The sequence below is a fragment of the Nothobranchius furzeri genome, chromosome 1, assembly GCF_043380555.1.
Source record: "Nothobranchius furzeri strain GRZ-AD chromosome 1, NfurGRZ-RIMD1, whole genome shotgun sequence".
NCBI classification, from domain to species: Eukaryota; Metazoa; Chordata; class Actinopteri; order Cyprinodontiformes; family Nothobranchiidae; genus Nothobranchius; species Nothobranchius furzeri.
In genome coordinates this window covers 35,079,792-35,093,126 of record NC_091741.1, presented here as the reverse complement: position 1 = coordinate 35,093,126, position 13,335 = coordinate 35,079,792, and the positions used below count along the sequence as shown (strand labels likewise).

At 46.0% G+C, this 13,335-nt stretch overlaps 2 protein-coding genes across 3 annotated transcripts in view; one reads left to right on the top strand and one right to left on the bottom strand.

Annotated features, from left to right (window-relative positions):
- Positions 1-12,795, bottom strand: part of fgd6 (FYVE, RhoGEF and PH domain containing 6) — a 38,685-nt gene extending 25,890 nt beyond the window's left edge. The window contains exons 1-3 of the mRNA XM_015962398.3: positions 12,585-12,795; positions 8,944-10,945; positions 499-613 (exon numbers count right to left, since the gene is read on the bottom strand). Of these exons, the coding sequence (XP_015817884.3) occupies positions 499-613; positions 8,944-10,945; positions 12,585-12,594 (2,127 nt within the window). The 5' untranslated portion in view covers positions 12,595-12,795. The remainder of the gene's footprint in view (positions 1-498; positions 614-8,943; positions 10,946-12,584) is intronic.
- A 431-nt stretch (positions 12,796-13,226) lies between these two features.
- The window catches only part of vezt (vezatin, adherens junctions transmembrane protein), a 24,973-nt gene continuing 24,864 nt past the window's right edge, over positions 13,227-13,335 (top strand). For both annotated transcript variants that reach the window (XM_070543612.1, XM_070543582.1), the window contains exon 1: positions 13,227-13,335. This exon is cut by the window's right edge and continues 34 nt beyond it. In XM_070543612.1, the coding sequence (XP_070399713.1) occupies positions 13,334-13,335 (2 nt within the window). In that variant the 5' untranslated portion in view covers positions 13,227-13,333.

Genomic DNA, 13,335 nt, shown 5'->3' with positions numbered 1-13,335 from the left:
ACTCCTGCCTTGTGTCATCCTGGGTGTGCACCTTGGGTCCTAACCTCCCCCAACTCACGGCGTGACGCTCTTCTACAATCTGAACTTTTTAAACCTATGCAGGCTTATCAGGGCAGCGGTAGAGCAGGTTGTCCAGTGATCGGAAGGTTGTAGGTTTGATTCCGGCAGAGAATTATGCTGTTGTGTCCTTGGACAAGACATTTAACCCTCCCCGCCTACTGGTGGTGGTCGGAGGGACCGGTGGCGCCCATGCTCAGAAGCCTCAGCTCTTGTCAGTGCACCCCAGGTCAGCTGTGGCTACACTGTGGCTCATCACCATCAGAGTATGAATGGATGAATGATACGCTGTAGTGTAAAGCGCTTTTAAGTCCTCTGGCGCTACACAAGTGCAGGTCATTATCATTCAACAAGCCTGACAATGTTCAGCCACACGAGCAAACGTTTCCACCTCGTTGCTACACGGTGAGCCAGCAAATGAGTGAATTCCCCTTTAATTACCTGTCTGTCGGCTTCGTCCAGGTGCTCCTTACTGGAGGTGGAGCTGTTTTCCTCCTCGTCTGAGCTGTGCATCTCCTCCTCCTCCTCAGAGTGGACATCCTCCCTCGGCCAGCCGCTGCTCGTGGAAACACCAAAAACACGAGTGAGAAAAAGAGTCGTGTACCTCAGAGAAAAACGTTTCTATCTGTGAAACGTAAAAGAGCCGGGCTGCAGCAGAGAGTGTGTGTTCAGGAAAACACTGCGTGGGTAAAACAAAGCTTGTGTAATACAGAAACATTTATCCCACAACAGGAGAACGTGGAGGATCCGAGGTTGACAGGATGTGAGTGAAAACCCAAACAGGAAGGAGGTCGGCAGTTTAAACTATCAGAACAAGATCCAATTCACCATCTTCTTCACCAACCACCGTGTTCACAAAGAAAAACAAATCACACAACGACTGAGACAAAAAAAGAAAGAATAACTAAACAGTGGAGGAGGCGAGAGACAAAGTGTTTGGGGATCTGGTGGACAGGAAGTGGAAAAAAACCTTCTTGTGGTCGACTGAATCAAAATCTTGGAAATTCTGGAGTCCTTGCGGTTTGAGGAAATATGACATTATTTAAAAGGGCGTTATGGAAGTGTGACAGCCAAAACATGTATAGAAATAATAAATGTCTTCTTCATACGTTCTCCTGCAATGCCCTGGTCCTGTAGAATGAGCCCTGGCATTTTTACTGTGATTGCCTGTTTTTCTGTAAAATCACAGAAAAAGAGAGATGCTCGGGTCGAGCAGGCTGCTTCATGCGCGTTCACGCTCAGGCATCGCCCGTAGCATTTGCTATCCGTAGCTTTAGCAGCAGAGAGAGAGGCAGTGCCACTTTGTCGCTGTTCCTAACGCCTAGTGACAAAGCTAGCTACATTTCTGAGGACCCTTAGCTACTTTCTGTAGAACTTTCTTCTAGATATTTCCTGCTAATTAGCAACAAAATAGCCATTTTCACTCCGAACCGTTCTTTGAACGTTGTTTCAGCTGTCATCAAGGATATAAATGTTACAGATACAAAGGACGTCACTGGCGCTTTAGCTCACCTAGTAAGATGTCTGACTCTCATGCAGAAGACCTGTGTTTGATTCTGGATGTGAACATAGTTTATTTAGAGTTTCTTTTTTACATTAATGGTATATTTTTTTACAGTAAGATGCCCAAATTTTTATTTGAGACTCGCCGAACGGCATTGAATTCACAGATAAAAAAGATGTGGGTTCAACTTTCATTTTGGAACAATTTTTCAAGCAAGGGAAGGGAATGATCTGAGCATGCAGGAGGACTGACCCATCATAAACCTTTGTCGGCTGTGCTGAAGAGAAAGCTACAGAACCACATTATTTAATTAATTAGCTGCACGTTCTCCTGTCCTCCGGGCCACACACACACACACGCACGCACACACACACACACACACACACACACACACACACACACACACACACACACACACACACACACGCGCACACGCGCACACACACACACACACACACACACACACACACACACGCACACACACACACACACACACACACACACACACACACACACACACACGGGACTGTCTCAGCTGTTATTTTCGTTAAGGAGTGTGCACGTACAGCATGTGCGCCTCGTGCACGAGCCTACTATTGAAGCTGCCGTTACGCTTTTGGCCTGAGGGGGCAATCACGAGCATAAAAATTTAAACTCTGTAAAGTCCCTTTAATAATCAAATCACAATAAGACTGGAGATGTTTTGTCACAGATTAGCATAAAACAGAGCAAAAACCCTTGAACTAGTCATTATTTACTTCTTGATTTCATTTTACAACCAAAAGTTTTAATACGTTTTCTTTGGTGTTTTTATGTATTATTTTAGGTGATTTATCATTACAAAGATCATAGCAGCAGCAACAAATGAAAAACAAGAGGAATGTGGGATTTAATTGGCCTGTTTCTTCCTTTTCTTTCATCAGAGCCATGTAAACCTGTATTTGTGCACCAAGGGTTTTTATCTTGCTGCTGACAGTCGACCGACACGCAGACTCGGCTCTCCCCACAAACGCGCCGCCGTCTGCCAGCTCGGTACAAGCAGCAGCATGTTGGTGCCGCTAATGTTTTCATCTACAGGATTAACCTGACACATCTACAACCTCTGAAGTGTCCCGGGTTTCCTTTGCCTCTCTGCAAGAAAAGCGATGAGTCAGGTGGGTTTTGGGTAAAGGAAGTGAAAATTCTCCTTCCAGAATCTCTTTTACCTGAACTCCAACCCCCTTCCTCTCCTGTTTTTTCATCTTCTTTGTCCTTCGGGCCTTGTCCAGCGCGGAGGCTTGGACACAGAGCGCCACTTGTTTACAGCTCCAGGCTGCTTACATAAACTTAACAGGCTCAGATGGATGGGAAACACCACAGATCTTCTCTCCTGCTTCTGTCTCTGCTACGAAAAACAACCAGATCTGCATTCAAGGCAGAATTAAGAAGCAGATCACATCTTTGGATTTTTATTCCAGGGTGCAACAGGATCCACCGGGGTGGGGGGCTGACAGCAAGTACACATAACCTAAATGTGAGCTCTGTTTTCATTTTTATAGGAAGAATAGAGAATTACTGTAAGTTAAGCTTGTTTATTAGTCCCTTTAGCTGTTTATTGCTGCTAATGCTGCCAGGCAATGCAGAAAACATTTCTAATAACAAAAAATTAGACGAAAATACATTTAAAGAGCAAGTCACCCCCTACCAGAGTCTTACTCCACTCCCACTTCCTGTTTGCAAGATGCAAAAAATGCTGTTGCCTAGCCGACCAAGAGGGCGGAGCCGCTAACAAACAAACAGATACACACACAGGCTCATAACGACATTGTGACATCATAATGTACCAGCTAACGTCAAAGTGTACCTCTAGGTCAGGGGTCGTCAACCTGTTCCCATCAAAGAGCCATTATTACCCGTTTCCCACAGTAAAGAAAACACTGGGAGCCACAGCAGCAGAGAGCTGCTTTAACCCTTACCCAATGTTTAAATTTTCTAACGTTAAAGTCATTAGAGCACAAAAAAATGCTCTAAAGTGAGGTAAGTTAACCAATCACAACAGGTGACAGCAGCCAATACCGGTCGCTCGTGCACGTCGAGTTATCTTTCAACAGAAGATAATCAATTAAACGATTTGTATAAAATGGATCCAGAAGTTGTAGCCCGTCTACAATATGTTGATGTTTTTCACCTCATTAGTGGTTTTACTGAGCAGATGCCACGTTTGTCACACTCGTCTCTTTTTAAAACATGTTTAAACTGTTCAGAATACAAATCCCGGCTCTGTCTCGTTAGATTGTTGTAATTAAACTTCGTAGGTGGGGGAGGTCAGAAAAGGATCCGATCGATGTGTTTTCCCCTCATTTACAGTGACGGAGATAACGGCCCAGCGCGTCTGGCTCTGGTGTTAATCCACATTAATTTCATCTCTTTGCAACAATTTTCACAAGAAAACAGAACAGTTAAAGGCAGGGCTCGTGTTGACCGGAGAGTTCCCGTGTTTGACCGTTTATTTTGACGGAGAAAGAATAGAAAGAATTACCCCGACGCATGCAGACGAAGTGATATTTTATTCTACGCACATCGCAGATGTAGCTAAATCACCCAAGAAGAGACTCCCATCAGAACATCTGAGCTGGACACTGCTCAGCGCAGCTCGCTGTCAGCGCGTACGTACGGTGCACAGCAAGCTGAAGATGTGGAGAGGGGCTTGGAGCGCGTCGCAGAACCAGAGTCATGCGGGAAGATTCCTCCCACTGAAGCATGTTTTCCAAACCCGGTCTCTCAGAGACTTGGCGCTTAGAAAATGTTCCCTGATGATGAAACTTTGGCTGAATAGCGCTTGTTCCTGTCTCCAATGTGGCGACGCGTCCAGGAGCCTGTCTGAGGGAAAAGTCCAGAAGCTCACATCCTCTTCAGCTCAGAAAGCTCCTATAGAGACGTCGGATTACTCACAAGCAGGTGGCCCGTCAACCCGGTCTCACAGTAAGACCGGGTTGGACCGGTTCAGGTTTACGCAGACGATCTTTACATTTAGAATTGGCTTACAGATGTAAAATATATGCAGTAAATTATAAAGCCGTCGTCGTCGTCTTCCTCCGCTTATCCGGGTCCGGGTCGCGGGGGCAGCATCCCAATTAGGGAGCTCCAGGCCGTCCTCTCCCCGGCCTTGTCCACCAGCTCCTCCGGCAGGACCCCAAGGCGTTCCCGGACCAGATTGGAGATGTAACCTCTCCAACGTGTCCTGGGTCGACCCGGGGGCCTTCTGCCGGCAGGACATGCCCGAAACACCTCCCCGGGGAGGCGTCCAGGAGGCATCCTGACCAGATGCCCAAACCACCTCAACTGGCTCCTTTCGATCCGGAGGAGCAGCGGTTCTACTCCGAGTCCCTCCCGAATGTCCGAGCTCCTCACCCTATCTCTAAGGCTGAGCCCGGCCACCCTACGGAGGAAACTCATTTCGGCCGCTTGTATCCGCGATCTCGTTCTTTCGGTCATTACCCAAAGCTCATGACCATAGGTGAGGATTGGGACGTAGATCGACCGGTAAATCGAGAGCCTGGCTTTCTGGCTCAGCTCCCTCTTCCCCACGACAGATCGGCTCAGCGTCCGCATCACTGCAGATGCCGAACCAATCCGTCTGTCGATAAAATATAAAGCATTTTATTTAAATATCCATTCATTATTTTACAAGCACAGAGAGCCGCGTCAGAAGGATGGAAGAGCCGCGGGTTGCCGACCCCTGCGCAAGTTTAACGAGCAAGTCACCCCCAAATCTACTTTTTTCCCCTGATAAACTATATAAATGCGTGTCTAATCGTGCTGCAGACACGTGTAGTCAACAGTTTTGCACTTTAGTGCATTGTTGTTAAAATTTTCATTTTCTGCCTAAAACTGTCAGTGTTGTGCCGTTGTCGGGTAAAAACTCTGCACTGCATTTGAATTTAAATCTGCCATCACTGTTGGCTAAGAGGTACCCTAGAATGTTAGCTGGTACCATATGATGTCACAATGTCATTGTGAGCCTGTGTGTTTGTATTTGTTAGCCGCTCCACCCTCTCGGTCTGCTAGGCAACAGCATTTGTTGCATTTTTCAAACGGGAAGTGGGAGTGGAGTAATACTCTGGTAGGGGGTGACTTGCTCTTTAAATTCAAATGCAGTGCTAATTTTTTAACCAGAAGATGGTGCAGCACTGACAGTTTTTGCTAGAACATTTAAATTGAACTAAGATGCACTAAAGTGCTAAACTATTGACTACACATGCCTACAGCACTATTAGACACTCATTTACGTAGTTTTATCAGCAAAAAAAAGTTGTTTTGGGGGTGAGTTGCTCTTTAAAAAACCCAATTATCAAGTTTTATTAAGCTAAAAGTTAAAATCAGGAGCCCATTCCAAACCAAATCAATCATAAAAACGTATTAGGGGCGACGGTGGCACAGGAGTTAAGGGCTTGCCCCGTAATCGGAAGGTTGCAGGTTTGAGCCCCGCTAGCCTGTCGCTGTCGTCGTGTCCTTGGGCAAGACACTTAACCCACGTTGCCTGCTGGTGGTGGTCGGAGGGAGCGGTGGCGCCAGTGCTCGGCAGCCTCGCCTCTGTCAGTGCGCCCCAGGGCAGCTGTGGCTACATCGTAGCTCATCCCCACCAGTGTGTGAACGTGTGTGTGAATGTGTGAATGATTGTGTTGTAAAGCGCCTTGGGGGGTTCCAGGACTCTAGAAGGTGCTATTTCAAATACAGGCAATTTACCATTTTTTGAGCACAGAGCAGATATGCTTTAATCATGTTTTTTGGGATATTATAATAAAAGTTTGTGCTTTAAGAGAAAATTTGTCTCTAGAAATCAAATTTTAGTACTTATGAAACTAAAGATGAGACACATTAAAATGAAGAACATTATTTACTATCTAAACATTATTTATTTCCCCCAAACCTAGAAAACGTTCTACTGAGACCTTCAGCAGCTCAGTAAGTAGACGTTGTAAACAACCCTCAGCTGTTAGATGTTTGGATCAGCATCTGTAAAACGGAGTTTTGCTCACTTTTGATGACTCTGAGAGTTATTACCACCTGCTCAGTGCTTCACGAGATGTTTTTGCAGACAAACACAAAAAACGCAGACAGAGGCAAAAACGTTATGGCAACAACAAGATGTTGGTGAATCCATTTGTGTTCGTGTCGGGACAAGAAGCAGACCTGCTCGCTGCCTGAGCAGGCTTTGTCATTATTTATTCCTAAATTTCCTCATCATTCCGATAAATCATCCGGATTATTTAACCGTTTACTAAAACTCGGTCCCGTCGCCCCTGATCTATTTAAGCTTTTCTTTTCCTTCTGAGCCTTTTTCCGTGTGAATATTCTAAAATGAGCCTTAATTTGATGTGTTATCTGGGATGTGAACAGATGTTCTCACAAACTCGCAGCAGAGAAGGAAAACGAAGGAGCGATGAGGTTAGGAAGAGGCTAAACGCAGGGCGAGGGCGGTTAGACTGAACAGGAGAAGGCTGGTGGTTGCTGGAGGTATATTTTTCCCTGTGTGGCGTTTGCTGTGATTCTCAGACATTTCCTGCTCTGGCCACTGAAAATAACTTACAGGAAAACACGCCGACCCGCTGCACATCAATGCTCTATTCAAATCATCAGACGGCTCAGATGCAGACTTTGATAATCTTGAAAGCACAAACGGCTGGAGTCACCTGTACCTGTCCGTCGCACACGATGGTTCCTGCTGCTCTTATCCCTCACTTACTCAAACACAGGCAGCAGTCTCTCTCTCTCCTTGTTCTGAGCAAAAATCTTCAACTACACTGAATATTCAGACATTTTCCAGTTCAAACTGTTTCATCTCATACAAAGACAAATTAAATCATTCTTAAAGAGCAAGTCACCCCCTATCAGAGTCTCACTCCGCTCCCACTTCCTGTTTGAAAAATGCAACAAATGCTGTTGCCTGGCAGATCGAGAGGGCGGAGCCATTAACAAATACACACACACAGGCTCACAACGGCATTGTGATATCTTATGGCACCAGCTAACGTCATAGGGTACTACTTAGCCATTAGCATAGGCAGATCAAATGCAGTGAAGATTTTTACCTGAAGAGGGCAACACTGACAGTTTTATGCAGAATATTTAAATTTGAACTAAGATGCACTAAAGTGCCAAATTATCAACTTAGTCTTGGGCAGTAAACCGGTTCATACTAACAACCGGTATTTATTCTGGTGATTATATGAATTTTTCACATACCGGTGAATGGCTTAGACAACGTACAGAATGTTCGTAGTAGGAAAGTGTTTCAGCGGGGACTCATTTCACTGCTACACACAAACACCACGGCGTGGTGAAACCAAGAATGGTGGCTGGCGGGAGCTGTCACGGCGACATGAAAACTTCGAATGCAGAAGAATTTATTCCAAAAAGAGGACCCACGTCCGTTGTTTGGAGGTTTTTTGGGTTTAAAAGTTCGGACGTGGAGCAAACAACTTTTACATGCTAATGCTGTCGAGCAACGGTGGTAGCCGGCGGGGGTAACACCAGCAACTTGCTTCATCACCTCAGCCGAAAACACGTCTTGGATTGCCAAGAATGTCTCAAGCTTCGATCTGCACCCTCCACCTCCAAGGCTAAAACGGCTAGTAGCAGTCAGAGACAGACGTCCATTAAAGACGCGTTCGCTAAAGGGACTGTTTATAAAAAAAGCAAGCGGTGGGTCAAGATAACCAAAGTATATCAACTACATGTGTGTACAGCCTGATTATACACTCATTTATATAGTTTATCAGCGAAAAAAATTTGATTTGGGGGGGGGGGTGACTTGCTCTTTAAAGAGCAAGTCACCCCCTACAAGAAATTTACTTCACTCCCACTTCCTGTTTGAAAAATGCAACAAATGCTGTTGCCTGGCAGACCGAGAGGGCGGAGCCGCTAACAAATACACACACACACACAGGCTCACAATGGCATTGTGACATCATAATGTACCAGCTAACATCATAGCATACCTCTTAGCCAATAGCGGTGGCAGATTTACATTCAAATACAGTGCAGAATTTTTGCCTGACGACGGTGCATCGCTGACAGTTTTAGGCAGAATATTTAAATTTTAACTAAGATGCACTGAAGTGCCAAATTATTGAATACATGTGTCTGCAGCACGATTAGACACTCATTTATATAGTTTATCAGCAAAAAAAAAGTTGATTTGGGGGTGTAACTTGCTCTTTAAGAAACAGAAACACAAAAAGAAAAAAAATTTCTTTCCAAAGCGTCTAAATTTGATTTTACTTGGACATTTTCCTCCAGTACAAAACATCTCTAATAAATTCAAAGAAGTAAAAATGTCTATACAACACGTGACCCTATGTTCAAAAGCAACAAGCCAGCAGAGTTGCGAGTGTGCCTACCTCTCATACTCGTGGCATCCGTGACAGGGGTCCTGCACTTCGTAGATGTCTGAATCTGCGTCCTCCAGATCATGTGACCACCCCGGCCTGGCGCTGTGAAACGGCAGGTTCATGTACTCCGGGATCACCTCATACAACGGCATGTTCTCATACTCCCTCGATTCCTCCACACCGTCTCCACAAATACTGGCATCCTCTATGCAGCTGCTGGGCCTCACCAGGCTCTCCCCCCCCCCGTTTGAATCCATGCTGGTACAGTCCAAGGACTGCCCCCCCTTGGCCAGCAGCTTGGGCAGCATCTTCACGGACAGCCGGAGCTCCAGCAGCTTGCGGAAGGAGAGGATCCTCTTTTGAGAGCTGGCCCGGGTTGCCAGGTCGGCTGCAGAAAAGGACTGGGCCCTCTGCTTGCCCCCCAGCAAAGGGGCCCGGCCTTTTGGTGGCACGCTACTCCTGGTGGGCATCTGTCGGCTGAAAAAAGTCACAGAAGGTCGCGCGAAGCGCCAGGCAGTTTTCTCTTGAGGAGGTGCGGGCAGCTCCCTCATCGGGGTGCTGGCATGTGGAGGAGCAGGCGGGCAGATGGAGGGTGGGGGCGGTGCGGGCAGGCTGTGCCTCTGAGGCTTCCTCGGCGGTGACCTTGGTGACTGATGATCCTCACTGGAGAAGGATCTCCTGCTACTGGCCATCGGAGGGGGGGAGCCCAGTCTGATCTGTTTGGGGAGGCTGTGAGTTATCGGGTACCGCTCAAAGTCACCGTACACGTCTTCCTCGTCCTCCTGCAGCTGCTGCTTCTCCACCTGCAGGCTCTCGCAGTCGGGCTGGGACAGCAGATCTAAGGAGTAGGAGGTGTTTTTATTTAGCGGAGAGTAGACAGTTCTGTGTAGACAGGGCGAGAGGGAGGTCTGTCTGGGAGGCGGCACAGGAACGTCAGTCTCTAAATGTCCCAAACACAAATCTGTCAGGGTTTCTGAGTCCTCACACGTGTCCCGTTTGAGCTCCTCACCCTTTGACCTGAGAGGAAGACCAGGCAGACTCAGGTTTCCCTCAGCTTCCTGCATTTCATGCCCTGAATTTTGATCCTCTGCCACCTGATCCTGGACACCACCCTCCACTCCATCCTGCCTCACCAGGGCTGGCTTTCTGAGTTTACGTGGGTGGGGGACAGGGAGAGGCTTACTGGGAGCAGCAGGGACTTGTAGATCGGGTTGAGACTGGAACAGAGATGAATTACTGACATATGCTGCAGAGGGATCATGAGAAGGGATATTTGTCAAGACGTTGATGTTGCCTGCAACATCACAGGCTGACGTAGAGTCTGTCAGGTCTGTCCTTCGTGCCTCCGTCAGCGTTGCATCATGTGAAACAACAGCCTCTGCAACAGCTTCTACTTCATGTTTTTCCTCCTCCCTCCGCTCCTCGGTCCTCTCTTTGTTAGCCAATCCCCGGTCTAAGTGTCTCTGTCTCTGAGGTTTATCCCTTGGCTTTTTGCTAATCCGCCCAACCTTATCAACGGCTGTTGCCCTCTCCTGGTTTTCCCCTCCTTCTTTCGGCATTCCCTCTGTGTAAACGCCGTTCTGCAACGCCTCTGGCTCGAAGTCAGCTCCGGCCTCGGCTGGATTTTCGTTTTCCTGCGAGCAGTCCTCGAGCCCGTCACAGGAACAGGTGGAAATAATATAATCCGATTCACGTCCGCAGGTCTCCGGGAAAATCCCATTCTTGGAGTTGAGATGACACAGGTTGTCATCAGAAGCCCGTTGGTGCTCCTGGGAGAGATTAAGGGGTTTGGTGGGTTTGGGAGGCAGCGCTGAGACAGACGGAGCGGAGGCGGCGTATTTGGGAAGGCATGGTTTGGGGGCAACAGCTGGTTTGGGCCTCTTGAGAGTGGATGGGGAGGTCTGGGAGACCACTAAGGACTGGGAAAGCGGACCGGGTTTGGGGGCAATAGGTGGTTTGGTTGTGGTGGTGGGGAGTTTAGGTTTGGGAGCTAATGGAGGCTTCTTCACACCTGCACACACACACACACACACACACACACACACACACACACACAAAGAAAATGCATCAGTTTAAATGACGGGCACAGCAAACGGCACATAAAAGCATGCTTCATTTCTGTCTACTCTGATCTAAGCACCAACAGCTGCACGCTAGAGTTTAAATGGGGTCAGAAGGTCACCCTTAAGGGTCAGAGGTGAAGAACAGAAGGCTCGGGTCATGTGTCAGATGAATTTTTAAAATGGAATTTAATTGAGTCTGCAAAGTAATGTTTTTCATTGACTGGTCTTGATTTGTTCCATTTTATTTCAATAACTCACATTTTACAGTGAATGTGAAATATTCAAGTCAGATACACCGAGAGCCTGGCACGTTTGGTACGCCTGCTGCAATATTCCTTTTCAGTCTCAGCAGCAGGAAGATATGTACAGCAGAGATAACTGATAAGTTTCTCCCCAGCTGGTTTCCACCGTTTTCTGGCAGTTTGTTTTCATCCATCTCTGGAAAAAACATTTATGCCACAACAGACTAAAACTGGAGGATCATTATGAAACAATCCACAGACTTGGAATTAGATGTGTAAAGACATGATCCCACTGGGGAATAAGGGATGTATTAAAAACAGAAACAACAGCCCCCACACAAATAAAAAGCTGTGAATTCAGATTGCCAGCCATATTTTTCGCTTTTCTGGCTGAATCTCCCCGGCTGGCCGACACCATGAGCTGTGGAGTCATCAAGCGGATGTTTCCGAAAAGACCAAGAACCGAAAAACCGCTCCACAAAAACTCCCTTCGGAAATCGCCACATATAACCCTTGTCTGGTTATAAAGCGCTGCACGCCTTCAATAATCCAAGTGTTAACTTGCTTTTTTCTGTTCTAAAAGGTCAACCTTTCAATTCGGCGCATACCTCCTGCTAGAAAACTTAGATTTACAACAGTTTCACACCAAATTAACAACAAAATCACCGCGGACGGCGGCGGCGAGCAGTTAGAAAACGTACTGTTGTTTCCCTTTTTCATCTTTAAGCTGTAAGCCGAATTAGTCAGCACATCGTAATATTATTGCCAAAGTAGAAAAACGCGTTGTTAGTGATGAATATATCACATAAACGCGAAAATGCGTTAAACTGACAGTTTCTTGGTGGAATTTTGTCTAAAGTAAAAGACAGCGCTAGATACATCATTTGGTAAAATTAAATCACCAAAAGGCTTTTTCCCAGCTGATATTACCAGTTAATAAGTGTAACATGACTGAAAGTGACAGTTATTAAGTTCGACTGGCTGCATCAACAGCAGGACAGATGTGTTGGGACAAAGGATTTAACCCCCTCCAGCTGCGACAGAGGCTGCTATAACAAACACAAACTGGGGTTTTGACTGAGGCACGGCTACGTATTTAGAAAACATCACAATAGATCCAACCCGCTCTTTTGAAAATCTTTCTGAAAGGTGTTATTGAGCAAAACTGTAATTAACTGTGCCTGCGTAAAAATGAAGTGGATGCTGCCGACCGTTGAATACTTTAATACTCATTCACACCTCATAAACTAAAAACAAACATTTGTTTAGTTTTAACTGACCGCAACATGGGAGTGCGCGAGCAAAGATACTGCTAAGATAAGTGTTAGCTTCCCACGACACAAACCTGTGCTCATGACTCCCGACTCGCTGCTCCCTTCTCCATGAGTAAATTTACTTTCAATGGAATTGCGAGAAAATCGGGTTTATCTTTTTCCTTCCTCCAAACCATTGTCAGTGTGAAAATGGCTTCGAGGAGAGAAGAGGCAAATCCATCGCGTTTGTTCCTTATTTTTTCAGCAAATTCATGAATAATGTAGAGACAACAGTTAGTTTTTCCATTTTTTCGAAGTTTTTAGCCACGGTACTTTTCCCCAACACTTTTCTATCAAAGTAAGATATAACTAACTGAAGCGCATCCGGTTTGACCTTTAGAAATAAGTAGTGACAATTGTTTCCTTTCTTTAATTGTATGAAATACGTTACTATGAAGCAATTTTCTACACAGGAAAGTTGTTTTCTGTGATAATTTAATTGCAATTATATTCGTATGTTCGAATTTACTGAACAAAGTTCGTGTGTTTAACGCCACAAACATTTTATTTTGAAGGCCATGTTCGGTTACTTTATGCTAACTTTAGCTAACCTAGCTTTCTATTTTCTCGCCGAGCTTCCCAAGCTGTTGGATCGATATATCTTGTGACCACTTGGGGCGCTCAAACAAGTTGCTCCTCGAGAAGAAGTAGGGGTTTGAACAGTCTTTGTGGGAATTGTAGTTTATTTTGAAGTTTTAGCAGCAGGCTAACTATCAACTTCTCGCACACTCGCCTACAACTTCGCTAAACTGAATGAGCTGCATATCGATGGCGGAGAGCAAT